Source organism: Poeciliopsis prolifica, unplaced genomic scaffold (assembly GCF_027474105.1).
Source record: "Poeciliopsis prolifica strain line A6 unplaced genomic scaffold, Auburn_PproV2 SCAFFOLD002, whole genome shotgun sequence".
In the NCBI taxonomy this organism is placed as follows: domain Eukaryota; kingdom Metazoa; phylum Chordata; class Actinopteri; order Cyprinodontiformes; family Poeciliidae; genus Poeciliopsis; species Poeciliopsis prolifica.
In genome coordinates this window covers 2,695,519-2,723,302 of record NW_026562377.1, presented here as the reverse complement: position 1 = coordinate 2,723,302, position 27,784 = coordinate 2,695,519, and the positions used below count along the sequence as shown (strand labels likewise).

Below are 27,784 nucleotides of genomic sequence, written 5' to 3'. Positions count from 1 at the left end.
ACTGTTGCCATGAAATAAGCTCCTATATGTTGCTGATAACTTCCTTATAAATTATTTTTGTCTTATTTTAAGTGTAGTTAGATATTTGCAGTAGAAACCAGACCAAAATAATTTGTAAAATTTTGTTTTGGCAGTGTGTGTTTGGACTTTGTATGGGTGTGTGTGTGAGAGAGAGAGATCTGTGAAGCAATGAGATCATGTCTAAAGAGGAGGGGCGACTATAAAGGACCACATGAAGCATCGACAGTCATCAGTGGGACGGCAGGTGAAGCGGCAGCATCACTCCAGTTATTTCTAAACTCGAGGTGCAAGAAGTTAGGAGTCGTCTTTCTGAAGCGGACCCGGTCATTTCAGACGAGTCGAGGCCCGGTGTTTAAAGCTTCGTGGTCAGAATGTGTTCGGGCGGTTTCGCCAAATGTCTGGGCATCAGCCTGATGCCGCTCGCCATCGTGTGTGTGCTCTGCAACATCCTGCTCTTCTTCCCCGGCGGGAAGGTTGCAGATAAGGACAACATCACAGACGAGGTTTGGTACTTTGGAGGCATCCTGGGATCCGGTGTGCTGGTACGTTTCATGATGGTTATGCTGTCTAGAGTTGATCATATAATGGTAAATTTGTTCATTTTATGTTTTATAAACAAATTCAGAATTTTTGAGAAGAAAAAATTTGGTTTTAAAGTACATGGACCCAGTTTTTTCCATATCAGGTAGAGTGGGCGTTTTCCTCGTATGTTTTTTTCTCCAGATAACAAGTTCATTCTGCATTTTTTGCATAAACTTTTTACTGACAATTTTCTCTAGATAAAGAATTAATCTTGACAAAAGAAATATTGTTTTCTTGAAGTCAAGAATAACAATTTTTTCTTGATAGATTTTAAGAAATTTGACGGTTTTCTTCAGATTAATTAATTTCCCAATAATTATTTTAGAGGTGAAGGGTTCATCGTGACAAGTTTTAGAAAACTTGACTGTTTTCTCTGTATAACTAGTTAATTTTCCGTTTTCTGCATATTTAGTCCCAATGATTTTCTCCAGATACTTAATTTCACAATAGTTGTTTTTAGATTTAAAAAATCCTTGAGAAAACTTTTTTCTCAGAATTCCTCAATGGTTTTCTTGAGACTCAAGAAAATAAACTTTGAGAAAATATTTCCTCTACAAACTCAATGGGTTTTTCCGAGATAACGAGATAATCTTGAAAAAAAACACCGGGAAAAAGTACTTCTGCAGAAGTTGAAATGTATCGTTAAATAATTAAGAGTTTTTCAGAAAATATTGTATTTAAAGTACGTGAAACTTTGTTTGATGCTTTTTTTGCTCATCAGGTAGAAGTTGAAATGTACATCAAACGATTGATGCTCAATAATCTTCTGTAGGTTTGGTGACGGAAATGAACACAATAAGGAAATGAATGATTCCTCATTGAGATATTTTGTGTGTGTGTGTCTGTGTGTGTGTGTGTGTGTGTGTGTGTGTGTGTGTGTCTGTGTGTGTGTGTGTGTGTGTCTGTGTGTCTGTGTGTGTGTGTGTGTGTGTTTGTGTGTGTGTGTGTGTGTGTGTGTGTGTGTGTGTGTGTGTGTGTGTGTGTGTGTGTGTGTGTCTGTGTGTCTGTGTGTGTGTGTGTGTCTGTGTGTGTGTGTGTGTGTGTGTGTGTCTGTGTGTGTGTGTGTGTGTGTGTGTCGTGTGTGTGTGTGTGTGTGTCTGTGTGTCTGTGTGTGTGTGTGTGTGTCTGTGTGTGTGTGTGTGTGTGTGTGTCTGTGTGTGTGTGTCTGTGTGTGTGTGTGTCTGTGTGTGTGTGTGTGTGTCTGTGTGTGTGTGTGTGTGTGTGTGTGCGTGTGTGCGTGTGTGTGTGTGTGTGTGTGTGTGTGCGTGTGTGTCTGTGTGTGTGTGTGTGTGTGTGTGTGTGTGTGTGTGTGTGTGTGTGGTAGATGATCTTCCCAGCTCTCGTCTTTCTGGGTTTGAAGAACAATGACTGCTGCGGTTGCTGTGGAAACGAAAGCTGTGGGCGAAGATTTGCGGTAAAGAATTGTTTCGCCGTTTAACATTGTGAATTTATTTAGTTTATTTGACAAAAATCACTTTTTAATTGGGACTAAAGTTTATTTTAGTCACAGTAGCTTTTCATTTGGGTTTGATTTATCTGTTTTTCGTATGTAAAACGAAAACAACCAGGAAACACTGATAGTTTGTCCAACTCAACAGGAGCTGATATGCAGTATAACATAAACTAGTTTATAACATAAACAAGTATAACAGAAGTGAAGATTAAAAATGTTTTGTCTCATCTATGTTTTTATGGAAATTCAGATAAAAAATTGACTAAAAGTCCAAGTGCTCACATTTGAAAACATGTTTAAATATAATTTTAAAGTACAATAATTGATATAAACCTTCCTAAATATGGATCTCAGGTTTCTGAATGCTTCAAAATGGCTGCTGTGATAAATCCTGTCCTTTGCCCTTGGATGCAACATCAGACGCTTTAAAGCAAATATGTTAAAAGGAATCACAGAGCCGGAGCAAATAATTTCCCATAACCCAACTGGGTTTACTGAACTTTAATTTGAAACAAACATGTGATTCTTACTGAATTTATTAATTGTGAAACACAAATGAAAAAGGTGGATTTAAAAGTTAAATTAATGTTAGAGGCAATTAAATTGTATCTCCAGTTCAATTTGTTAGTTTTTCCCAATCTTTTGTTTCGTTTACCTGTTTTATGACTTACTTTTTTTTTTTTTTACTCATAATGTACTTTTTGTGAAGCAGGAATTATTATAACAAAGGTGTTTAGTGTTTTGAGCAAAACAAATTCGGTACCAGTTATTTTGTTCATTTGGTGAAAATGTTGGAGTGATAGACGGCCTCCATGTTTTACTGCATGTTATCAGTTTAACTGTAACATGCAGCAACAGGCTGAGGCTGTAATGGAAAACAAACACAGTGGCACTGTGTACACACACCCATCATGATTTACATGGCCATAAATGAGAAAACACACAGAGAAATACATAAAACTGAGCACACGTATTAATGAGGATTTGGATGGTTTAAACACGTCTCTCACAAAGTTACTATTGTTCTGCCAAAGATGAAAACACACACACACTTGGTAAGACTTGGTGAGTTTGCAGTGATTCCATTTAAATCATATAAATTTTATTTGTATTTCAGATCAAGAGGAGGCTGAATTCACTGTACCATTTTCTTTGTTGTGTCCATGTAGATGCTGAGCTCCATACTGTTTGCGGCTGTCGGTGCGCTTGGTGCAGGTTACTCAGTTGTGGTTTCATGTGTAGCTATCAACAAGGGGCCGCGTTGTTCTTTGGTTGACCCTGAGAGCTTCAACCAAACACAATGGACATACCCTTTTGACAATGGGTGAGATGCTGTGCAAAATCACAAATCCATGAAACACATTTCTTAATACAGACCCCGGTATTAGTGTTAGTGTTTCCATTAACCATAAAACTGTGTAAGTTGAAAAACAAGAAAATAAATTTGCTTTATGGTAACATGTCAATTTTCAAAAAACAATTTTTTTATAAATCAATTTGGTACCAGATGAAGATTTTTGTACTTTGAGCGCATTTGTAATAAAAACGCAGCTAATAAAACTTGCACAAAAACAATGTAAGCTGTTTGCGGTACATAACTCCTGCATTTCCGTTACACATATGTGCAAATCTCTGTCCATATTCAGCTGTTTTTTTACATTAGCAAAATATCCATTATGTTTTGCGCACATTTGTAACGTAAACCCAGCAGAAGTCAGAAATGTATATTCTACTCCGCAAAACCAACTGCAATAAATAATCAGACTGTATTTAATCTTCAGAGACTACCTGAAGAACCACACTTCCTGGAGCGTGTGCAAACAGCCAACAAATGCGGTTTCCTGGCACCTGGGCCTGTTCTGCGTGCTGCTGGTGATGGGTTTGATCCAGATCGCTCTGTGCGCCGTGCAGGTGATAAACGGCCTGCTGGGGGCGCTGTGTGGAGACTGCTGCGGCTGCTGCGGCGGGGTCAGTGTCCAGGCGGCTGGATTCACTTCAAACACTACAAAAAATTAAATAAAAAACATTACCAAGGATTTTCTAGAACAAATATCTTAGTACAGTAGAAATGAGCATTATTTAAATAACATAAGCTATTTCCAGTAGCAGATTATTTCACTTATTTCAGGTTATAAGTGAAATAATCTGCCAATGGAACAAGTATGTTTTTCACCAATATTAAGGAATTATTGACTTAAAACTAGCTGAAAAGTTACTTGTAAGTTAGTTTTGTCTTATTTCAACTGTACTATTGTATTTGCACTAGAAACTAGACGAAAAGTACTTGGTAAAGTTTTTATTTATTGCAGTGAACAAGTCTGCAAAGAGATTTCTAACTTATTATTCTGTATTTTTATCTGCTGTCATAACCTGAAAGACTTGATCTGGGTCTGTTTGGATGAGTTATGTGAACTGAAAACATCTGACTGATGATAATGTTTGTCTTTCAGAGCGATGGAGCCGTATAAGCGCCTCCTGTGGATGAACAGACGGCTGTCCCATATTTATTCTCCGTCCTGAGGATGACTTTTACGCATTAATCTAACTGCTGAAGAGGAGCTTATTGATTACAGTGCGTCATCTGAAAACACTGCAAAAATGACAGAGCTCTTTTCACGTTCTTAGTTTCCTTTCCTCATGCAGATTCTTTTGACTGTGTATTATTACTGTTATTGATAATATAAAGGTTAATCTGCTGTACATTGTTTTTACTGAGTTTCTATCTGCTATATGTATTTATTTTGTTTCATGGCTTTGTTGTTTATTTTTATTTTCACCCCAGTTGCTTCTTGCTGTTAATGCTTTATGAAGTAACATGACTGCCTCCTGGTGGGCTTCATTCACCAAAGATTTTATCGTACTTTAAATGGTAATTATTACAGATTTTTTCTGTCGCTTTGGTGCATTTCTCTTAGCAAAACATAAGAGTATTCTCAGAACAATTTGCACAAACAGTAAAATACCATGGAATAACTGCAAAAGTCAGTTTATTTCTCAGAATGCTTAGTTTATATCACAGAAATTAAATTTCTGTATCAATAAACATGTCTGGACAAAATTCATATTTGCTGTTTTATTGTAATTTTTGACAGATCATGTTATTGTAATTCAGAAAGGAAAATACAGTTCTGCATGTTAAGATTTACAAGACAAATGTGTGCCTCAATGTTATGGAGTTTCAGACCATTTAATAGAAACCTACATAAATAAGATGATAAGTAGTTTGGAGAATTTCAAATATGTTCTGAGAAATGAGACAAAACAACAGAGAAAATGTCTTTAAAAAAATAAAACAAATAAAAATAAAGTTGAAAAGGTTTTGTCTGAATATGTTCTAGTAAGAGAATTTTCATATATTTACTTTATTCTCCTATTAAAGGTTTCGTGTCTCCGGGCAGCCAGATGCAAGCTGCATCTTTTGTTAAAGCAAAACAAGTTGCAATTAAAAGAAACAGAAAAAAATGTTGTTTTTTTCATTATTTTTTTTCTAATCTTGATAAAAGCAACAGTCTATTAAGTCATTGCAGTTTTTTAATAAATAGTTTATTGTTTTACTGAAAGTAACATGTCAGTGTGATAATTTTGGACAGCATATAATTAAGTTTTTTGACTTTTTGTTTCATTTAGATCAACGGTTGCTGAGATCTTCAAACGTGGTTTTAACAAATGCTGAAAACATCTGGGAAAGTCCCCACAAAGTTTAAATAATTAGCATGTTTAAATTGTTTTTTAGTCATTATGAAGAAAAGTATATCACTGAAGTTGTTAAAAAATGTACCAATGAAAAATTCAGATCAATATTTACATGAATTATAACAATAAAACATATTAATGTGATAAATAATCCTATTAATTTATGTTTTTGTTATGTGTATTTTGATAATACACGCCACATCGATGTCACGTCCTAGTCCGTAAGCGGAACTATTAAGTTGTGGAAGTTGATGCGCCCGGAAGAAATAAACAGCGTACCAGGGTAAAATCCTGCTGAATGACCCCGAAGAAAAGCTTAAAACATGAAGTATTCAGACTGAAACAAAGGTAAATTTAGCAGCTAAGTTTATTGGACTTTGATATGTAAATACTCGAGGTTTAGTTATGCATCTGCAGCTGATTGGTTTGTGTTGTTTCTGTTGAATCTTGTTTTGGAGAAAATGAGATTCTCTTAGAAATCTAAAACATACTGAATGCGTTTTTTTTTCTCTGTACCATTTGTCCCGAAGTTTCAAACAATGTTCTACAGTTTCTTGTCACTTCCAGTTCGCCTTGTTTTTCTCGCCATTGACAGTTTCCAGTGATATATTTATAAATTCTCTCAGAATTTCTCTCTAAATGTCAAGGAAATAATTCAGCAGATTACATAAACACGGTTACCTGTAAATGGGATTTTGCCAGAATTGACTGTTTAAGTCGGCATGTATTCATCATAATTACAGCTATTATCCAAGAAAAGTTCGTTTATTTAGGTAATTTAGTTCAAAAAGTGAAACACATAGCCTAATTACAGACATTTCTCTGTTCATTTTGATTTTAGTGGTTTATAGTGAATAAAAACCCAAAATTCAGTTTCTCAGATAATTAAAAAATTGACTTAAAAAGTTTGTAAAAACTAAAATTGTCCCAATTAAAATGATAATGTGAGAGGTACAATGTATATATTACGCACCAGAATGTATGCTCTTATTGTGAAGGGCAGAAGACATGGCATAATGCCACTCTCACGGAACAATATATTTAAATTTCTAATTAACATTAACTGTGGAACTGGAAGATATTTTAAATATCAAACATAAACTCTAAACAAAACTGTTGTCCCAAATGGTGGCTGATTGAGACCAAAGAACCACACGAAGTCTTTGGTCTCAACCAGGTTTTGTGGAAATAAATAAATAAATTATTAGAGATCCTTTTAAGACCACAGTGAGTGAAATGTAATACTTTGATTTCCACAGAAATGTGCCAACTTCGTCCAGGTAACGATAAATTCGCACTTACCCAGGATAGCCGCTAGAACACTAGCTAGCCGGCTAGTTAGCATTAACCGTTAAGAGTCGGAACGTAACAAAGATGGCGGAGAGCGACTTAAACTTTTGCCTGACAGGAAAGCACCTCGAGAAAAAAAATACATAAATTAAAAAGTCAAGACAAAAACTGTAAAAGCACGAAATACAAAAAATCTGTAGATACAAGTAAAAACCCAACAACAGACTTAAAACAACAAAAAATCTGCAGATTTTTTGTTGTTTTTAAAAAGATGTCCGTTGACTTTCCAACAGTGATTCTGAATCACTGAGTAAAACTTTTTTCGCCTCAGATGCTGACTGTCGCTTTAAGAAGATGCGTCATGGCAACACCGAGGGTAAGAGATCCGTCCTCACAGCTGGTTTGGCTCAAAGATGAATTTAGAACATAAATGTTCAAAGTACGGCCCACTAAGTGACTTTGTAATCCTATAAAAACAAATTTGTGAAAAACACTTTTTAATCTACAATGTTCTACAGATTGATTTTCTACAAATATGTAACTGTTGTTACAAGAACGTTTTGCAAGCTTAAGTTTTTTTTAGTGTACGGAAGAGTGTTAGGGCCAAACTAAAAGCAAAACTACAAGAATAAAGTCATATTAAAAAACTCAAGGATATTATGAGAATAAACTAGAAATAACATGAGAATAAAGTTGGGATAACTTTATTCTCCATAATAAACTTTAATCCTCATATTTTGGGATTAAAGACGGTATTAGAATAGTTATAAATATTATAAGTTCATAATGTCATAATACTTATGACTTTTTTCTCGTAATATTACAACTTTATTATTTTGACTTTGTTCTAACAATATTTTGACTTATAAAGTTAAAATTTTATTCTTGTCATACTGATTTGAATCTCGAAGTGACTCACAACTTTTATCTCAAAATGTTACTATTCTGAGTATTATGACTCCAGTGGCTTTAATTTTGAAATATTATGACCTTTTTCTCTTGATAAAATTTTTTCTAAGTATATCCCTAAAACTCCTCCGTAGCTTAAAACATGATTTTGGCCGTCAGGGCTGACCACTCATACAGAACCTGTATTTCCTGTAGGTTTCCCTCTGGGCTCGTTGTCCTCCAACATGGCGGTCGTCGTCCATGACCGGGTCGCCATTCTCCTCTAGTTTCTTCCCGGATGATTTCAGACGACTACAACCTCATGGTTTCACTTCCGTCACCCAGAAAACTCCGCGTTTGAACGCTTTAATCACATCGCAACATTTCCACTCATCTGTTGCGAGGCTGAAGAAACGAAACCAACCAGAACCGCCTCCCCGGGAACTGGACTTGCTCCGGTATGACATAAAAGGCTTGTGGGAAGGTCCGAAGCCGGCGCTGTGTCTGGGCTTCGCCGGGCTCATCCCCTTCGTTTCCCCGCCTCTGATCATGGCCACCACAGAGACGTTTTACCCAGAGCTGGCCCACGCCCAGCTGGCTTATGGCGCCGCCATCGTCTCCTTCCTGGGCGGCGCCCGATGGGGGTTCGCGCTTCCCGACAGCAGCCCGGCCAAACCCGACTGGATCAACCTGGCCAACAGCGTGGTTCCGCCGCTGTTAGCGTGGGCGGCCATGCTGTTGAGCGACAGCCTTGTTCCGGCAGCCATGATGGTCATCATCGGACTCGGTGTTTCGCTGCACTATGACCTCTCTCTGCTGCCGACGTATCCCAGCTGGTTCAAAGCGCAGCGCTCCATCCTGACCGTGACGGCGTTCTTCTCTCTACTCGGAACGCTTTTAATGAGCGGGTCGTTTCCAGAGAAGTACTTTTTCTGAAGCATATTAATGTTTCATGTACAACGCATTGGGGCAGAGGAGGACATTTTCACCAAAAACCTCAGAAAATACCTACTGAGAGAAAAAAAGTATAGAAGTTTTCACTAGGTGGCGCAAAAATGCCATATTTTCATCCTGATTTCACTATATTGGATTTAAATAAAGAAAAACAATGATATTCTTTGCTTAATGTTTTAAATATTTACAATAAAAAAGGATTTTTAGGCAACTTAATTCAGTATTTACGTGAAGTATGAACCTTAATTTTTTTTGCCTGAATTGAATTCATTCTGAGATTATGTCTCGCCTCCGTTTGTCACATTAAACCTCAGTGACGTAAACTGAGGTTCATGTCTGTCATGTCTGTTGATATTTAAAAAAAAAAAACTGCTCACAACTTAATTCATAATTAGATGTTTATTGTAAACATTATCATCTATAAACCAAAGGCAAAAGAAAACATAAAAAAAGACTTAAGGCACATTTTTATGTACTTTTACTTAAAGGTGCAATAAATCCCACATATCTCTTTGGAAAAATCCTGCTGTCAATTTTTTCCTGAAGGGATAAAGTATTGCACTTTAATTTTTCAGAGACATCTTGCATAATTTTGGGGTTTTGACACAGCAGGAGATGGCTCGGACTTCTGATAAGAGTCGAAATTGACGCAGTTTGATTAAAGGTAAAATAAACAATGGAGGCTGAACAGGTTTTCTGTTTACATCAACCTTCTCTGAGCAATTTAAGGTTATTTAACCCAAAGTGTGTCAGTGCGCTTAAAGCTGTGGTTGCATTGTAACCAGCGAGCAGGATTTTTAAAGTGCTGCTGACACTTTAAATCCTCCACAGGAGTTCAGCTGCGTGACCTCTAGTGACCTCCAGGTAAACAAGTTGAAGAATGGGGAGTGTGAATGGAAAGTAAAAATGGCTGCAGCTGGAGGGTTCTGCAGCTTACTTTTGGATTCCCAGACTGGAGCGCATGTTCTCGTAAACGACGTAGCTGATGCTGACCGCCGGGATCACCTTCATGAAGTTGGGCAGGATGCCGCGGTAAAGTCCGAAGAAGCCGTCCTTCTCCAGGATCTTCTGCACCATGCGGCCCATCGGCAGCTGCTCAGAGCCTTCCAGAGACGCTGCGGAGACGGAGAGGCACATGGAGGGTGTCAACATGGACGAAGCTAACAATTTAGCATTAGCTTCCACTAAATACCATGTTGGAGCTTTCATTTTAGCTTTTATGAACTACCATAATGTTAGCAATTTGGCATTAGCTATGGCATTAAATACTATGAGAGCTTTCACTTTAATACTACTGTTAGCATTTTAGCATTAGCTTTCACTAAATACCATGTTGGTAAGGCATTTTAGTGTTGTTGGAGTTATTTATGATCGGTGCTTTAGAGTTAATGTAAATAACCGTTTAATTAGCAATGCCCACCACTATGATATAGTCTGTGCTAATGAAATGTGTAAACAAAATTACAAGAATAAAGTCATATTGATCATATAGTCAAATGAAATAGCTTTGTCTTCTCATATTACCCCTTTCCTTAAAATTTAATATCCATTTGGGATCAATAAATGAACTAAATGAAGCATGCAACATTATGGCTTTAAGTTTGTTTTTTTCTGATTTTTTAAGCATTTAAATCAAAAATATACACAACACAAAATTGTAAATGCATAAATTTCTAAATATGCAAGTATGTGGGAAAATGTTAAATGTTTTCTATTTAAACATCTAATAAAAGTGGTTTTATGTAAAATATTTACTTAGATTCCTCAATGCACAGTAAAGAAAATTAATGTTCCTTATAAATTAATTCACTATTTCCAAGATGGAAGTGGTTAATCCACGTTATACATTTTCAATTTCATGTTCAAATTATGTATTGATGAACAGGGAGGAAAAATATATATTTTATTTCCCAATTTCAAGGACATCACATTAAAAATAGACATAAAATTATGAATTAATTTAAAGTAGAAGCAGAGATCCTGATTTAATCCATTACCGACTTTGTGTTTGTTGCACAACAGGCAGTGAAGATAAAACCCATTAAGAACCGGTTCTGTTTCATGACACTAAAAACATCCTCAGCTGAACCTCAGCTTACGTCACTAAGCCCCTAATCCTAATTTAAAACAGTTTTGAGTTCACAAGAACATTTTGCTCTTCTAGAAACTTCCTTAAATCTGAATTATTTGAAAGACGATCCATTTAACACGGCTGCACAATCAGCCAACTAACATCTGTGAATTTGTAGCGCGTAATAATTTCATAAGAAAAACTCAGATTGGATTTTAAATGATGCATTTTTTCAGGGTTTATTTCACCAGCTCCAATGTGAAACTTTTAAAGACTTTAAGATCATTAAGAAAGAAATTTTATACCAATATCTCCACAGAAATGTATGAATTTCATCCAGTCTACTGGTAATAAATTTGCAATTAACCATGACAGTTGCACAAACGCTAGTTAGTTTACAAGGGAGTAGTAGGGCCATGTTAAGAAAATAACAAAAACATTTTAAAAAAGTTTTTATAACTTTATTCCCATAATATTACAATTTTATTCTCATAGAAGAACAACTGTATTTATTAAAATATTGTGATTATTCTCGCATTACAAATTTATTCTTGTATGATTTCATTCTAATTATGAATTAACTTCATTTGTAATAAAAAAATATATTTATATTTTAGTGGATTTTTTTGCTTCTCTTAATGTTCATTAACTTGTCTCCAACAAGTTAAAGGGATATTTATATTTCTAGCTACATATTTATTGCATTCAAGTTATTTTCCTTTACCTTGAGCTTGCATGCGAGTGCGGATCAGCGCCAGCGGGTAACTGGCCAGCTGACCACAGGTGCTGGAAATGGTACCGCAGCCCAGCAGCACCAGAACCCCTGGGTTCGCTGTGTCTTTGGCGTATTTGGACAGCCAGAAGTTCTTTAAGCTCTGTTGGGATTGAGGAAACATCAGTCCTGATTTATTTACAGATTGAATTTATCCAAGTTATCGGAACAAACCTCGTACACAGCCAGATCGATCCCAGCATACGGGATTATGCCCAGAATATTGGGAACGTATCCTTTGTAAAATGCCTTGACTCCTTCCTTCTGCAGGATTTTCTTGGCGCAGTCGAACATCCCTGAGTACTGCCCCGTCTTTCTCAGCGTCAGACGAGTTTTCATCACCTGAAGAGACGAGATCCAGATGACCGATCAGCAAAGCGGCTCAGTTTTTTTTTTTCTTCCTGGAAAAAAAACTCACTTTTTGACATAAAACTCAGAAATAGTCTAGAAAAAGTTTTTCAACTTGAAAGACTGTCAGGAAATTTCAAAAATGTTGACATCAATTTATTAAGTTTTCTGGAAAATACTTGAACATTTCTGACTAAAATTTGAAAGAAGCAAACACATTTTGAGCTTAATCTAAAATTTTCTGGAAGAAACCTGGAAATGTATCGGAAAAGTACAAAAATAATCAGAAAGATTAATCAGAGAAATTTGAGGAAAAAAAAGACATTTGTGAGTTTCAAAAGTCAAAAATGTAGAAAAAAACCCCTAAAATTTCAGGATAATCTTAGACATTTCTTTGAAAAGAACTTGGAAATTTCTGAGTTTGAAAAGTTGAACATTTTCTAAAATAAAACCCCATCAATTTTTAGATTAATCTAAGAAACTTTCTGGAAAAAAAATTGATTTTAAAAAGTTTAAATTTGTTAGGAAAAAAAATATGTAAATTCTGAAATCAATCTAAAAATGTGACTGGATGAAACAAAGAAATTTCCAAGTTTGAAAAGTTAAAAACTTGCTGCTAGAAACCACAATGAGACTTTGTAGTTTCAAAAGTTGAACATTTACTAAAAAGAAGAGCCAGAATTTTCAAGAAAAACTTGGAAATTTCTGAATTTCGAGGTTGAAAATTGTTGATATTACCCACTGTTTGGATAATTATCCATTCACATATTCAGTACAATAAGTTAGGGAAGTACAATAAAAACAAAAAGCCCGACTTGAAGTAGAAAGGAAATGTGTCACACTGAACTTGTTTTGCAACTTTCTGACTTCCACATATTCTAATCAACCGGATATAAAACTTCCAGAAACAGAACATTTGCATCTTCTCTGGACACTTTTCAAAATTTATGATGAAAAAAAGTGAAAGATAATTCAATTAGAACAAGTAAATATGTTACAAGAATAAAGTTTATAATTTCTGGTTGTTGATGCATCAGGTTGAATCATTCAAGCACTGAGAACGTTTATAGTTTATACCTCAAAGTATAAATCCTGGGATGAAAATCTTCTTGAGTTTGTTTTTTTTTATTGGTATTGTGAATTACTGCAGCAAACCAGCATGACTTGTTTTTGTGATAGGAAGGTCAAAATTTGCACATTTTAAATTTACTTGAAAACCTAATTTGCCATATTTGTTCAACCTGCACAAACTGAGATCACAAAGAATTGGAAATTGACTCCTACACTGGAAAAACATACAATTTCACCAAGTATTTTTTTATCTAGTTTCTGATGCAAATATCTAAGTGCACTTGACATAAGAAAAAACTAACTTATAAGTACATTTAAACAAAATATAAGCTTCTTTTAAGTCAACAATTCCTTAATATGGATCTTTTTAAAAAAGGACTAGTTCCAAAAGGAGACTATTTCACTTATAATAAGATATTTTCTAATTTTATAATTAAACTGTCTGTGAAACTAGCACTTTTTAAATAACATTAAGTAATTATTGACTCCTGTATCTTGATGAAAAGTTACTTGTAAGTTGGTTTTGCCTTATTTCTAGTGCAGTAAGATATTTATACTTGGTAAAACTTTGTTTTTGCGGTGTAAGTCCATCTTGGCTCACCTCCATGGGGTAGATGGCAGTTTGCGCCGTGGCTCCAGCCAACGATCCCGCCATGAACCTCTCATGGCTCTGGACCTTCCCCGGTTCACTGGCCAGCAGCTTCTTATACTGAGGAGACAATTCAGTAAGTATCTGAAATACGCAAAATAATTCAGCAAATTATAAAAAATACGTGCCTGTTCATATGCCATGAATTTAATGGCTGTCTCCGGGGCGATCTTCAGGACGTTGATGCCGTTTCCTCTCCACAAAGACATTACCCCTCCTTCTTTTAACATCTGCTTAAAGCCTCCCACCAGGCTGATTTTGTTGCTTTTTGAGGCGTGAACCTGCAGATTAAACAAAACAAGAATTAAAGCTGATTCCTAAAAGCAGATTCACCCAGAAGGATGAAAGTTATCGATTACTAGGTTAATCTAACCTTGATTGGTCCAATCTTTTTAATATTTTGTGTTAAACACTGAATGAATAAACAGAAAATAGTAATTGCCAGATTAATAAATTTGACAAATTTATAAGATACGTTAAAACAAGGATTTCTTAGACTGATGAATAGATAAATGAAACACAAAAAGAATAAAATATGTGGGGGGAAAACAGTAGTATATTAGGACCACTGTAGAAAGAAAAAAGATTAATCTACAATGCACCGTTTTATGCAACTTACGGTAATTACCGACGAATAGACACTCATACAGAATTTTCGTCTGTTTGCGCATGAAGAAAATTTAAAACTTCCCTTCAGAAACTGATTTAAGTCACAACAACCCTCAAAATCAACCTCGTAATTTGGGATTCGTTGTTTTTTGTTTGTTTGTTTGTTTGTTTTGTCAGAACTTTCCTGCGCCTTCCTGTCATCGCAGCCTTACCATCGTGGCTAGCAGCCATTTTTAAATGAGAAGTTGACGCTGTTCCGTCATGAAGCTCGGCTGAATCAGCGCCATCAGGGAGAACATTTCAGTAAGGAGTTTGTCTAGAGCTCATCTTTCCAAATAAAACCGAATAAAGCGCATCTTGCATCACACACCGAACTCTGAGCCGTTTCTCCTTCCCGCCCTGGAATAATCCTGCCGCCATTTTAAATTTCTGTTCGCGCGGCTGCGCTTAAGAATGGCGAGCAGCGCCCTCTGCTGGACGGCGGCTAAATCACTAAAAGACAGCAAACCGAGGCTATCAATCGATTAGATTAATTGTTTCCATAAAAATAATTTAATATTAAGATCAGAGCTGATCCCTGGAATTATTGGACACAATAATAAGCAATAATTTATGTTGAAAGGCCCAATAAAGAACTGCTTGTGACGCACCTGCATGAAGACCTTCATTCTGTCCAGCGGTGCGGTTCCTGTGCGGGACACGGCTCCAGCAACGGCCCCCGACATCAGCTGCTTCCACCACAAACCCGTTGTCTTCTCCTCCTCTGTGAACTCATCTGGGATGGTCAGGCTGTCGCCAATATCCAGAACCTGGAGGAAACACGTTCACTCTCATTAAATCTGATTTCAATCTCACAACTGTTTCCATCATAAACAAGTCAAAGTTTTAGAGATGGGCAATAAAGAGATTTCAATCAATCAAACATTTAATTTTTGGTTATTCTGGATTTTTTTCCCCCAATGCACTCCTTGTGTTCCAAAGGTCGCCATCTTGTTTTAGAGTTTGTATTTATGTTGACTCTGAATTCAAGCCAAACAGGTCAGGCTAAGATTTATTTTACTAAATAAAGTCATAATGTTACAAAGGCATGACAATATGTTACAAGATTCAACAATAAAATCAAAATAATATGAAGTTTTAATGTTACCGGAATAAAGTTGTAATATTAGGAGAATAAAGTACAAATAATAGTAATTATGATGGCCTAATTTGATGAGTTATTTCCACCAAGGCACTCAATTTTTTTTTAGAAAAAACAAGTAAATTTTAATATTTCAGGGAAAAAAAGACATTAAAAAACATTTCTAAGTTTGAAAAGTAGAAATTTGATTTTTTTTTTTAAAAAGATAAGTTTGAGATTAACATAAAAAAAATTAAGAAAAAAGTTTCAAGTCAACAAATTTAGACTTTCCAAAAGCAGTAACAAGATGCTGAAATTTTTTTTATACTTTTTTTAAAATAAATTATTTTTCCACTGAAAATGGCTGAATTTATAGTTTCTATCATTTAATGGAGGATTGTCAACAGATTGTGAAAACCTACCACATCCACCTCAAAGAGCCCTCCTCCATCTTCAAATTCGAGTAAAAACCAGTTAGCATGTTGCTGCAGCAGAGCCATGGCCGTCCAAAGCCTTCAACAGAGCCACCAAGTTCCTGTTTCTCTTCACACGACTCTAATAAAGAGCCAGGATCTATTCTGCAGTCCCGGCTCCTCATGCCTACTCTTCTGCTCTTCCTTTCACCTCATCCCTTCCAAATCCCTCTGAAGGGCTAATCTGCATGCAGGTCAGATTGAAATTAGCTCATCTCGGCTGCGTTTAGATTTATCCACACTGAACGGAGACGGTGAGCATCAGAGATTAGACACGGGCAGCTCTGTTTCTGGGCCCAAGTATTTTATAAGAAATTCAAGATATTTCAGTTTATGAGCAAAATAAATTAATGAGTGGAATATCTAAGGTACCAAAATCAAGATATATAATCATAAAGGATTGTTAGACGTAGAAAAACAACCAAATATATTTCCTTTAAAGGGGAAATAAAAAAATCTACTTTTTTAGCTTTAGATCATGTTATAATGTGATTCCCTCATCAAAAACATACAAAGAGTTTTGCTTTGATTCTTTCATGCATGTTTGAGAAATTGTTTAATCTCCATACCAACCACTCAGTCGTGCTGAACGCCTTGTTGGACCTAGCTCCGCCTTCAAGGCGCATGAGCTTCTGCATTACAGAGCAGCCCTCCCCCACTCAGTTCCTTCAGACTAGCCAGCAGCAATTAGCAACCAACTTGTGGATCTGCTGAGCTTATTACAGGAGCTATTTCTCAGTGAAATGCTGGTAAAAATGTTGACAAAGGTTTAATAGAGGAGCCATGTTGGGAGTTTTAGAAAGAACAGGAGTATTTAAAAAGATAATAAAGAGGTAATTTCAAGGGTTAAATTACCAAGTCAATTTCCCTTTAAATCATATTTGATATGTATAGCATTTTTATAACCACTGAAGCTAACACAGTTACTTCATTATTCTATAAAATGGCAATGTGAAAGCACATAAAACTGCCCCTTTAATTTCCTTCCTTTTTGTAGATAAAAGGTGTTTTCACTACTGATAATCTGGTAGATTCAGTTCAACTGGAGACCAAAGTTGTAACATTTGTTACATTTTCAGCTGCTTTAAGTTTTCTTTCTTAGTGCACTAAGTCAAATGAACCAAATCATTTGAAAAACTATTTCCCCTCCTTGCCCTGTGGGGGCGCTGCATCAAGAACCACTGAAGGAAACGACATAAAAACCTCTAACGAAGACACTGAGCGCAACTTCCTTCTTCACGAAATGTAAACAAAAACGGAGTAATGTCAGATTTCAGTGATTGGAGGATTTCTTTTTAGTCGTTGGTGAAAAACAAGATGGCTACTCTTACCGTGCTGTGCTTCCAGTAGCGAATGATCTCCTGCAGGCTGGTTGCCGGGTTCAACAGGAAGTGCTCCCTCCATTCATTCCAGTCCAACGACATGGTACCATCAGAATCAATACTGGAGAACAGAGAAAACATTTTCATTTAAAATATGCATTTCAAATTAAACAATTAATCGGACTAATCATGATTAATCAATAATTTCAATAATGATAAATATATATATGAATTTAAGACAAATAAAAGTCTGTAAATATGTGTCCCTGAGAACTCTTCTTGTGGCAGTTTTAGATTCACTGACGGTCAAATAAAATAAACACATTTTCTATCGAGCCCATGTTGCTGTTCAATAAGTAATTGATGAATATAAAAAAGATCTACAGATCAGCTCTACGCTGTCTTAATATTAAGTGAAACAGAAAGTGCTGAGCTTTTCATATGTTGATGTTTTTGCTACAAATTATTAACAACTAATGGAATCCTTTGTTGTTTAATTTTAGGAAATAAAACATTTTTTTCTATTTAAAAAATTTTTAAATCCTTTTGTTTATTTGCATCTTTTAATGTATTTCTAATACTGTTTTTTTTCTTTTTTTAAAAAAAAGGCTTAAGTGGTTAAATGAAGAATTTGCTATGTTTTATTTGATTAATTGATTAATCGTCAGAATAATTGATAGAGTAAATATTAGGTTCAGCCTTAAACAACCTTTATGTTGTTATATTTGTTTCTGATTGTTGCTTAAATTCCTTTGTGTCTGTTCAGTAAGTTGCCCTTTGCTGTGGTTTTCAAACCGAACCTCTGACTCACCAACACACATCTTGTTCTACTCTTTGTTTTCGCTCATTCATCGCACGTTACCACCTCTTTATGTTTCTTTGTGTAGATCTATTGAATTTCACCAGTTTGTCATGTTGAAACAAACCGGTGAAAACGTCAAATGTATTTTTATATTTGTCTGCTTATAAAACAGACAAATATAAAATATCATCAGGTAAACCTGGAACGTGAGCAACATTGTGGATCTCTCAAGACCTGGAAATAACAGGAAAACTAGAAAATGTTCCTAAAGGTCCAGGTTAACTAGGGCTGCAACATTATGACCTTATTTTCGTTATTGATTTATCTAATAATTATTTTGACAATTAACTAATTAGTCAGATTTTGCAGATTTGAATTTAAGCCTTTTTATATGCAATGTTTATAAAAACATTAAAATATGCAAAAAATAACTATTTAAATTTATTTTTAAAATAAGGAAATGTAGATTTTATTAAATGTGACAATAACAGCATTACTTGCATGCTTGATTATTTGGAGACAATGATGCATCTGCAGCTAAAAAAATACTTCTGACACAAAAAGCGCAGCCTTTTCTGCTCGACTTAACTATAGCAACAGCAGATATGTTGGTTATTTTTTGGATTAACAAACTAATAATTGGAGAAGGCGATAAATATGAGACATTTTTTCATACAATTTGAACCTGGTGAATATCTAGGAAGAAAAGTTGTTTTTTTTATCTTAAAAGCAAAAGTTTTGGCCTAATTACTGCTCTGACTGTGTTGTTCTTTCAGTAAATGGCTGTTTTTAAAGTCTTTATACTCCAGTTAATGATTAATTGATTGCTAAATTAATGAATGATTATTTCAATAACTGATTAATCGCGATTAATCTGGTTAATTGTTTCAGTCCTAATGCTAACACAAGCCCAAAAAAGGAATCGGCAAACATGTGCAAGAAGGTGCTTCATGAGACGGGATCAAAATGAATCTATTTTGCTTACATGCAAATGACTAACAGAAAGCAAAGACAGCACATCATTCTGAACACACAGATGCAAATTATATCATGATTGTGGCAACATTATTCCACAGGAAAACTTTTTCTGAGACAAACAAATAGATGCAGAAGACTAGAAAGTTGGAATGAGGCTGAGAAAAGCAAAAAAAAAAATACAGAGAAATGGAATCCAAAATTGATTAATTATTGTTAAATAATAAATATAAGTAATAGATGTTAATTACATTGAAATAATGTAGTACTTTTTTCACCAAGTTTTCTGGTATTTTCTAAATAGCAATAATTTTGATCATTATAACTGACCCAAAACAAGAAAAGTTTCATCTGATTTAACTTCAGATAGTGAAGAAAAAAAATGTGTCTGATTAGGTGAATGAACATATCTGGCTATCAAATTAAAACTTTTAGCCAAACAATAGATATATATCAATATCAAGCATTTTTTATAGAAATCAAAACACGTTTTCAAGTCAAATTCAATTTAAGTTTCTCTCTAAACTTAAATAAATCACATTTGAGCATCAGAGTGGCACAAATGTTGCAGGAAATTCCTTTAGATCTGATTTAGTGACGAGTTGTTGAGTATTTGTGTCAGTTTTCTTCTCAGGCCTCTCAGAAGCTCTTTATCATGTGGCTCTGCGTTCCCCCACCGCTCCCTGGTTATCAGCCCCTCACACTGGTCTCCACCTTTCACTTCATGCTACTCTTTCATTTTAAGCTTTCTAATTCTAGAAATCCACATAAGACTGTATCTGATCCAGTTAATCAACTGCAGCAATAAGAGACAAACAGAAAAACCTCTGAAGGATCTTCTTTGCGTCTTCCTTGGTGATCTCCAGACCCAGATCGGCGAACGACTGCTGGATCTCCATGTAATCTATTTTACCTGTTGGAATAAATGAGCACAGCTCAAGCAGGTAAACTCAAAAAGCATTTTTAAATTTAAAGCTGAAAGGCATTTTCCGTACCGTCTTTGTTTTTGTCCAAGCTCTTGAAAGTCAGGCGCAGCTTCTGCTCATGCTCCTTCAGGTACTTGGCGAACTCGTTGAAGTCCAGCACATCATCTTTGTTTTTGTCGGCAGAGGAAATCATTTTCTAAAGATAAAAACACACAGAATATCAGCTGTTCAGATTCGTCACAGGGTTTTCCCGGGTGTTTTTGTAGTGTTTTCTGACCTCCCCTGTGGGCGACGGCAGAGCTTTGAGCTCTGAAGAGAAAGATGTCGACTCCACCATCACTAACACAAGCAGCAGTTACCATAACCTGCCACTTGGAGGCAGAATACTGCAAAGATAAACTTCCTCCTCAGAGTTCAGTTCCTGTCTGAGCTTTGTGCTTTTAAGAACTGCAATTAATAATTTATTCTGACAATTAATCGATTAATTATACTTTAAAAATGAGCACACTCTGCAAATTTATCATATAAGTCTTTAGATGCAAATAAATAAATTCAATTCTTTTTCTTGAATACAAAAATAAGCATTTTATTGCCTAAATTGCTAGAAATTATTCCCATAGTGAACATCATTTTTATTATTATTTTTTTTATAATTTTTTTTTACTGTTTTGGCTGAATTACTGCTCCAAGTATGTTGTTATTTTAACAAGTGGCCTTTTGATGCTCCAGTTAATAAACAAACAATCATTACTGTAATTGACAATTATTTCAATAATTGATTAATTGTTTTAGCCTAATAAGTTAAGATCAGAAATATGCAAACTTCATGTGGCTTTACTTAAGTTAAACATATTACACCTATTATTTTTTAAATAATGAATGAAAATGTCATTATTTTTGCTCCTTTTAGAATCAAAGAATATAATAAATTGAACCAAAAGTCTTGTGAGAAAATGAAAGCAACCAGTGTGGAGATTTATTACTGCTTATCACGTCACAGAAAGCTTTTTATTATTATTATTTTACAGTCCTGAGGCCCACAGAGCAGTGGACTCTCCCCAAGTTAATCCTTCAAAACTCACTTCTGACAGAGTAAAGGCAGATTCTTCCTCCCGCAGCTAACAGTGAGATTTTAACTGCAGACTGAACGTCTTTCATATTTCCTGAATTTCTGTTTGTTCCTGTGCTTTTTATCCTGCCTGGTCCTGCAGGATTTTCTCTAGATAGTTGCGATCATTAAGATAAACATGCTTTCTGTGTATTTTTAAGCAACAACGTCATGCAAAGCAGACATGTTTATTGTAGATAAGGTTAAAGTGAAGCTTTGGTTTGTTTTGTCTTCCCCCGTTTCTTATTTCCACGCTGCAGTTTGCTGATTAGTGAATCCAAACACCTCCAGGTTGTCAACATTTCTTCTTATTCAGGTCAATTCAAAATGTTCTTGCTGGACTTTAACAGCGTTGAATCAAAATCAACCTTGATGAATTATTTTGTTACCTTAAAAAAAAGGTTTTGTCTGACTGTATGGTTTACATGAAAGTTGGTATTTTCTGGAAATGTGCCGTGGAGCAAGACAGCTTCCCTCAAACCACTACGGCATGTCGGGGGGGTTGACCCTAACCCTAACCCTAACCCTAACCCTAACCCATCCAGCAGATTGTCTTTGGCTCCTCTTTTATAGTGAGATGAAGCTACATAAGAATCGGTCTCCTATACAGATGCAATCAGTCCTTTATTTTAACAACAATTATTTATTTTCTACCTATTTGACCATTTTTATTGTGAAAAAAAGAATAAGGAAGATATCTGTCTATTTATCAGGATTTTTTTTTATTCACACTGAAGTGAAAACTGGAAATCAACAAGAAACTAGTTACCAGCATAAAAATATGTTTGATTATTTGGACTAAAATGCTATGTTAAGAAAAACAAACCCATAGGGCTGCAACTCTCTAATATTTTAGTAATTAATTATTCTGCCAATTAATCCATTAATCTGTAAAAAAAATAAAAAATGTTTTACACATTTTTCATCAAAACACTTAAGCATTTTCATACAATATTAGAAATACATAAACTACAAAAATATTTTTAATTGATAAAATACATTTTTTGTGCCTAAAACTAAAAGGAAACCTGAAGTTTTTTGTTAAATTTGCAGACAGAAATATTTTATCTTAAATGCATTATACATGGTGCAGTTCTGTCTTAATTCCTGCTCTGAATATATTTTTCAGCAATTGTCTTTTATTATTAATATAACTAGTAATCAATACCTGAAATAATCATTAAGTGCAGCCCTAATTCAAACAAAAGCATTTTTGTTTAAATTAAAAGTCAAGTTTCAAGTTTATTGATCAGACCATCAATACACTGGATCAAGTTTCAATAAACTTGGTGGTGTTATGCCGCTATTCATTAAAAAAGTAATTTAATTCTATTGTAGGAAAAATAAGGAAATAATCAATTTTATTTAATGTGCAAAAAAACTTTAAAAGCGTAAAGATAAAATCTAATCATTGATCAGCTGCACTGTCTGTATTGTCATGACGATAAGTCATTAAAAAAATATGCTGCGTCATCATCCTCCACACACACTTCCTGTTCCTGTCTTCTTCGTGGTTTGCGCCAGTGGTAACATCAGATTATTGATCACGTGATTCGTTTTGAAGACTGTTTTGTTTCTTGCAATGGCCTATAGGACTATCGTAAATAGAAAGAATGTGTAGATTTTAGAAAACAAATATCTGAGAAGTTTTCTGGGAAAAAAAAAGGAAATTGAGTTTGAAAAGTCAAAAATGTATAAAAATAAAATAAAATTTGAGATTAAACTCAGAAATTAAGAGAAAAAAATGTCGAAATTTCAGTTTGAAAAGTTGAAAAAAAGGAAAACAAATTTCTAGAAAACGTAGATATTTTTGTAATAAAATCTGACATCTTCTTTAAAAAAAAAAAACGTGTAAATTTCTGTTTCAGAAAATTTCCAAAAGCTGAAAATGTTCATAAATTTCAAAGTTTTATTTTTCTCAAAGATTTCTCAGACTAATCTACATTTTTTGGAGTTTATTTTAGGCGAAAATGTACTTTTATTTTTCCCAATACACCTTCATGTGTATTAGGATCATGGTATATTTGTTAAGACAAAAAGTTTCTTCCTTTCATCTTAGAAATTTCCTGACACATTGTTAGGAATTAGAATAAAACATCTTGTTGTCACAGTGCAGTAAAACCACTGAGTACTAAGTTTACCAACATATTTTGCACATATTGTTTGTTGCCTTACCTGCACAGCTCCCTTCCCGGTCTGGATGCCCATTGAAGCCAGGCCTGCCTTCAGCTCGGAAACATCCACTTTCCCATCCTTGTTGGTGTCCAGCTTGGCGAACAAATCCTTGTACGTCTTGGGCGGATCTTCGGCGCACCGACAGTCCGTAAAGATCAGCTTCCTCAGTGCGGGATACATGGCGTAGCCTTGAAATATCTCAGAAAACGAGGCCTGCGGAGCTGCACAGACGAACCGAGCAGCAACAGCGATGGGGAAACTCGCAGATCGGCTGCTGCGGTTGGCGCTTTTGGTTTCAGGCAGAAGGATCGCAACGTCTGATTTCCACACCAATATCCGCGCTGCAGCCTGGAGAAGAATCTCCTACAGGGTCGCTGGAGAGGGAAAGTAAATGGATAAAAATGTTTGAGTAAAAAAGTTTGGATCGGATGAGGTAGGCTGGCAGCAGGGTGGGGAAAGGGCTCGGCTCGGTCGGTCTGGAAAGACCTCCTTCTTTTACTGCACAAACATGTTACAGACACACCCATCCAACGACCAGACAATCCCCAGCTACACTTTACAGGGGAGCGTAAAACTGTTCCTGAAACTCCTCCCAGTCATGCGCTGATGGTAAACTTTATGGTTGCTTTTACCATCCCGCAGAAGCTGCAAATATCGCCACAAAATATCAGCATACCCAAAAGAATCCGCCAGGTGGCGCCAAAGCTCACTCGGCAGCTCAATTAGAATAATAACTTTTGACTCGCTTTGACTAAAATTTCCACGTCCATGTTTTATGTATTTGACGAAAGGAAACATATTTCAAAACATTGCAGTGCTAAGTTTGAACCACGAGGTGGCGACAACGTACTAGACGACAGCAGCCGGTTCCGCTGTTTTAATCTGTGCCATCTGTGCTGATGTTCTCCGTCTGACCGGCAGGGGGAGATCGAGAAAAGAGGCGGGCTTTTATTTTGAAACTCCAGGGGATTAAAGTTGTCCCCGCTGCATTTCTCTTTAAACTACAATTATTTGAAAGTAAAAGGCATTTTATATATATATATATATATATATATAAAATTCCTTTCTCACCCACCACGGGTGGTTCTTATCCTCTGAGCTCGGGTCCTCTACCAGAGGCCTGGGAGCTTGAGGGTTCTGCGCAGTATCTTGGCTGTGCCAAGGACTGCACATTTCTGGACTGAGATGTCTGATGTTGTTCCTGGGATCTGTTGTAGCCACTGCTCCAGTTTGGGGGTTACTGCCCGAGGGCCCCGATGACCACAGGCACCACTGTGGTCTTCACCTTCCAGGCCCTCTCCAGTTCTTCCCTGAGGCCCTGGTATTTCTCCAGTTTCTCGTGCTCCTTTTTCCTGATGTTGCAATCACTTGGTATTGCTACATCTACCACAACGGCTTTCCTCTGATGTTTATCCACTACGACAATGTCTGGTTGGTTCGCCATTACCATTTTGTCTGTCTGGATCTGGAAGTCCCACAGGATCTTAGCTCTGGCGTTCTCCACCACCTTTGGGGGTGTTTCCCACTTTGATCTCGGGGTTTCCAGTCCATATTCTGCACAGATGTTTCTGTACACTATGCCTGCCACTTGGTTATGTCGCTCCATGTACGCTTTCCCTGCCAGTATCTTGCACCCTGCTGTGATGTGCTGGACTGTCTCAGGGGCCTCCTTGCACAACCTACACCTTGGGTCTTGTCTGGTGTGGTAGATCTGGGCCTCTATTGCTCTGGTGTTTAGGGCCTGTTCCTGGGCTGCCAGGATGAGGGCCTCTGTGCTGTCCTTGAGTCCAGCTTTTTCCAGCCATTGGTAGGATTTACTGATATCAGCCACTTGGGTTATTTGCTGGTGGTACATCCCATGTAGGGGTTTGTCCTCCCATGATGGTATCTCTGGCACCTCAACCTCCGTTCCCTGTTGTCTGAGACATTCACTGAGCACATTGTCTGTTGAGGCTTTGTCCCTGATGTATTTATGGATCTTAGTTGTTTCGTCCTGGACAGTGGTTCTCACACTCACTAGTCCTCTGCCTCCTTCCTTGCGGCTCGTGTACAGTCTCAGGGTGCTGGATTTGGGATGGAACCCTCCATGCATTGTTAGTAGCTTTCTGGTCTTAATATCTGTGGCTTTTATCTCCTCCTTTGGCCAGCTAATTATTCCAGCAGGGTATCTGATTACTGGCAAGGCATAGCTGTTTATCGCACAGATTTTGTCTTGCCATTGAGCTGGCTTCTCAGGACTTGCCTTATTCGTTGGAGGTATTTAGCTGTGGCTCCTTTCCTTGTGACCTCATCGAGGTTGCCATTTGCTTGTGGTATACCTAGGTACTTGTAACTGTCCTCTATGTCTGCTATTGTTCCTTCTGGGAGTGAGACCCCTTCTGTGTGGATGACCTTCCCCCTCTTTGTGACCAGCCGACCACATTTCTCTAGTCCGAATGACATCCCAATGTCAGTGCTGTAGATCCTGGTGGTGTGGATCAGTGAGTCGATGTCTCGCTCACACTTGGCGTACAGCTTGATGTCATCCATGTAGAGTAGGTGACTGATATTGGCCCCATTTTTGAGTCTGTATCCGTAGCCAGTCTTGTTGATAACTTGGCTGAGGGGGTTCAGGCCTATGCAGAACAGTAGCGGGGACAGAGCATCTCCTTGGTATATGCCACATTTGATGGACACTTGTGCAAGTGGTTTGCAGTTGGCTTCAAGGGTGGTTTTCCACAGCCTCATCGAGTTTGCAATGAAGGCTCTCAGAGTCCTGTTGATGTTATACATCTCTAAGCATTCAATGATCCAAGTATGCGGCATTGAGTCATAGGCTTTCTTGTAATCAATCCAAGCCATGCACAGGTTGGTGTGTCGGGTTTTGCAGTCTCGGGCAACTGTGCGGTCTACGAGGAGTTGGTGTTTGGCTCCTCTGCTATTTACACCGATACCCTTCTGTGCCGTGCTCATGTATTTATCCATGTGTTTGCTTATCTTGGCCGCTATGATGCCTGACATGAGCTTCCAGGTTGTGGAGAGGCAGGTTATTGGTCGGTAGTTGGGTGGGACTGGACCCTTTGATGGATCCTTCTGGATTAGGATTGTCCGCCCTTCAGTTAACCATTCAGGGTGAGTCCCACTTTGTAGCAGCTGGTTCATTTGGGCTGCCATTCGCTCATGGAGAGCAGTGAGTTTCTTTAGCCAGTAGGCATGGATCATGTCAGGCCCTGGTGCTGTCCAGTTTTTCATACCTGAGACTCTTTCTTGGACATCTGTCACAGTGATGGTTACCGGGGCTTGCTCAGGGAGGTTGCTGTGGTCCTCTCGTAGAGAGATCAGCCACTGTGCATTGCTGTTGTGGGACGCCTCCCTTTCCCATATGCCTTTCCAGTATTGTTCCGTCTCCAGCCTTGGTGGGTCTGCTCTGTTGTTATTGTTACCCTGCCATTGAGAGTACACCTTAGCTGGTTGAGTGGAGAAGAGCCGGTTAATCCTTCTGGATTCATTCTCCCTTGTGTATCTCTTTAGGCGGCTGGACAAGGCTTGGAGCCTCTGTTTGGCAGTCTCGAGTGCTTCAGGTATGGGCATCTGCCTGTACTTTCTGGGTACTGGTCTTTTCATTGCACCCTTGTGGAGCTCTGACAGTTGGCTCACTTCCCTCCTTGTTACCTTGATTTTAGCCTCTAACCGTCTTTTCCATGGTGGGTATTGGGTCTCATGGTTGCTCTTATAGCCAAGTATCTCAAGGATCACTGATGCTGAGTTGTAGATCAGCTCATTGGTTTCTGTTATGGTGTTGGTAGGGATCGTTCTCAATGCTGCATTCACATTCTCAATGAGACTTTCAGATGGTACTTCACTCAGCCGTTGTAATTGGCGCCGGGGAGGCCTGGTTGTCATTCGGGTCATGATTCTCTCTCTCAGGTCAGCAGCTGTCTCGTTCAGCTCTGTTTCGCTCATTGGGGCCGTGTATCCCCTCACTGGGTGGGGACTTGTAGTTAAGTCCCCACAGTCCTGACATCCGGGTTCCTCCCTTTTGCCGTAGCATTTGTGTTGTATCTCGTCAATCTCAAGTTGTGATAGCAGTTGCCGTTTGCGGATGTTGGAACACTGAGCTACTAGTTGTTTAGCGCTTAGTGTTGACTGGGGATGTCGAAGTAACCATTCCTTCCCCAGTCTTTGCATGTAACCTCTCTCACTAGGGTTACTTGAGTAGTAGCATTCCAACAGATCCACATTTTCATCTCTCCCATTTCCGTCTTGTTCCAGTAGCCCATTTGTCATCAAGGTGCTCTGGTTCCCCAACACCTGACGCAGACCTTGTTTGGCCGGGCGACGTCTGAGCCGGCATGTTATGCAACTTAGTATCTCTCATGGTATGAGGTAGGCAGTAGCTTGAAGGGTCTTGCCTAAGGACCCAGACTGGATTCGAACCCTGCCCTCTCGGGTGATATACTGATGCCTTATGTATTGAGCTATCCAGTCATATATATATATATA

General features: G+C 37.3%; 3 protein-coding genes across 5 annotated transcripts; 2 read left to right on the top strand and 1 right to left on the bottom strand.

The window, feature by feature from the left end:
• Positions 1 to 230: 230 nt before the first annotated feature.
• On the top strand, positions 231 to 5,373 carry tm4sf4 (transmembrane 4 L six family member 4). Its single transcript, XM_055045570.1, has 5 exons — positions 231 to 563; positions 1,928 to 2,017; positions 3,226 to 3,380; positions 3,838 to 4,024; positions 4,507 to 5,373. Exons 1-5 carry the CDS (start codon positions 393 to 395, stop codon positions 4,522 to 4,524), a joined length of 621 nt encoding a protein of 206 aa, XP_054901545.1. The 5' UTR covers positions 231 to 392; the 3' UTR covers positions 4,525 to 5,373.
• Positions 5,374 to 5,991: 618 nt separating this feature from the next.
• Positions 5,992 to 9,041, top strand: LOC129369888 (transmembrane protein 69-like). Of its 2 annotated transcripts, XM_055045553.1 has the most exons (3): positions 5,992 to 6,097; positions 7,371 to 7,415; positions 8,144 to 9,041. In XM_055045553.1, exons 2-3 carry the CDS (start codon positions 7,371 to 7,373, stop codon positions 8,861 to 8,863), a joined length of 765 nt encoding a protein of 254 aa, XP_054901528.1. In that variant the 5' UTR covers positions 5,992 to 6,097; the 3' UTR covers positions 8,864 to 9,041. The 2 variants fall into 2 exon arrangements, with proteins under 2 accessions (XP_054901528.1, XP_054901533.1); XM_055045558.1 differs by lacking the exon at positions 7,371 to 7,415 and having other exon boundaries at positions 6,030 to 6,097.
• A 224-nt stretch (positions 9,042 to 9,265) lies between these two features.
• Positions 9,266 to 23,916, bottom strand: LOC129369873 (calcium-binding mitochondrial carrier protein SCaMC-1-like). 2 transcript variants are annotated; one of them, XM_055045537.1, is made up of 10 exons: positions 23,303 to 23,916; positions 20,089 to 20,215; positions 19,919 to 20,006; positions 17,326 to 17,437; positions 15,052 to 15,210; positions 13,921 to 14,073; positions 13,745 to 13,852; positions 11,899 to 12,066; positions 11,677 to 11,827; positions 9,266 to 9,996 (listed from the first exon to the last, which is right to left on the bottom strand). In XM_055045537.1, the coding sequence occupies exons 1-10, from the start codon at positions 23,480 to 23,482 to the stop codon at positions 9,815 to 9,817; spliced, it is 1,428 nt and encodes a 475-aa protein (XP_054901512.1). In that variant the 5' UTR covers positions 23,483 to 23,916; the 3' UTR covers positions 9,266 to 9,814. The 2 variants fall into 2 exon arrangements, with proteins under 2 accessions (XP_054901512.1, XP_054901518.1); XM_055045543.1 differs by lacking the exon at positions 23,303 to 23,916 and adding an exon at positions 20,297 to 20,364.
• Between the last annotated feature and the right edge of the window lie 3,868 nt (positions 23,917 to 27,784).

Coding starts and splice junctions, on each gene's coding strand:
- tm4sf4 (XM_055045570.1), top strand. CDS start 393: ATGTGTTCGGGCGGTTTCGCCAAATGTCTGGGCATCAGCCTGATGCCG. Junction 564..1,927: donor TCCTGGGATCCGGTGTGCTG/GTACGTTTCATG, acceptor TGTGTGTGGTAG/ATGATCTTCCCAGCTCTCGT. Junction 2,018..3,225: donor GCTGTGGGCGAAGATTTGCG/GTAAAGAATTGT, acceptor GTGTCCATGTAG/ATGCTGAGCTCCATACTGTT.
- LOC129369888 (XM_055045553.1), top strand. CDS start 7,371: ATGCTGACTGTCGCTTTAAGAAGATGCGTCATGGCAACACCGAGG. Junction 7,416..8,143: donor GCGTCATGGCAACACCGAGG/GTAAGAGATCCG, acceptor TATTTCCTGTAG/GTTTCCCTCTGGGCTCGTTG.
- LOC129369873 (XM_055045537.1), bottom strand. CDS start 23,482: ATGTATCCCGCACTGAGGAAGCTGATCTTTACGGACTGTCGGTGCGCC. Junction 20,007..20,088: donor CTTGGACAAAAACAAAGACG/GTACGGAAAATG, acceptor TTATTCCAACAG/GTAAAATAGATTACATGGAG. Junction 11,828..11,898: donor TCGATCTGGCTGTGTACGAG/GTTTGTTCCGAT, acceptor CAATCCCAACAG/AGCTTAAAGAACTTCTGGCT.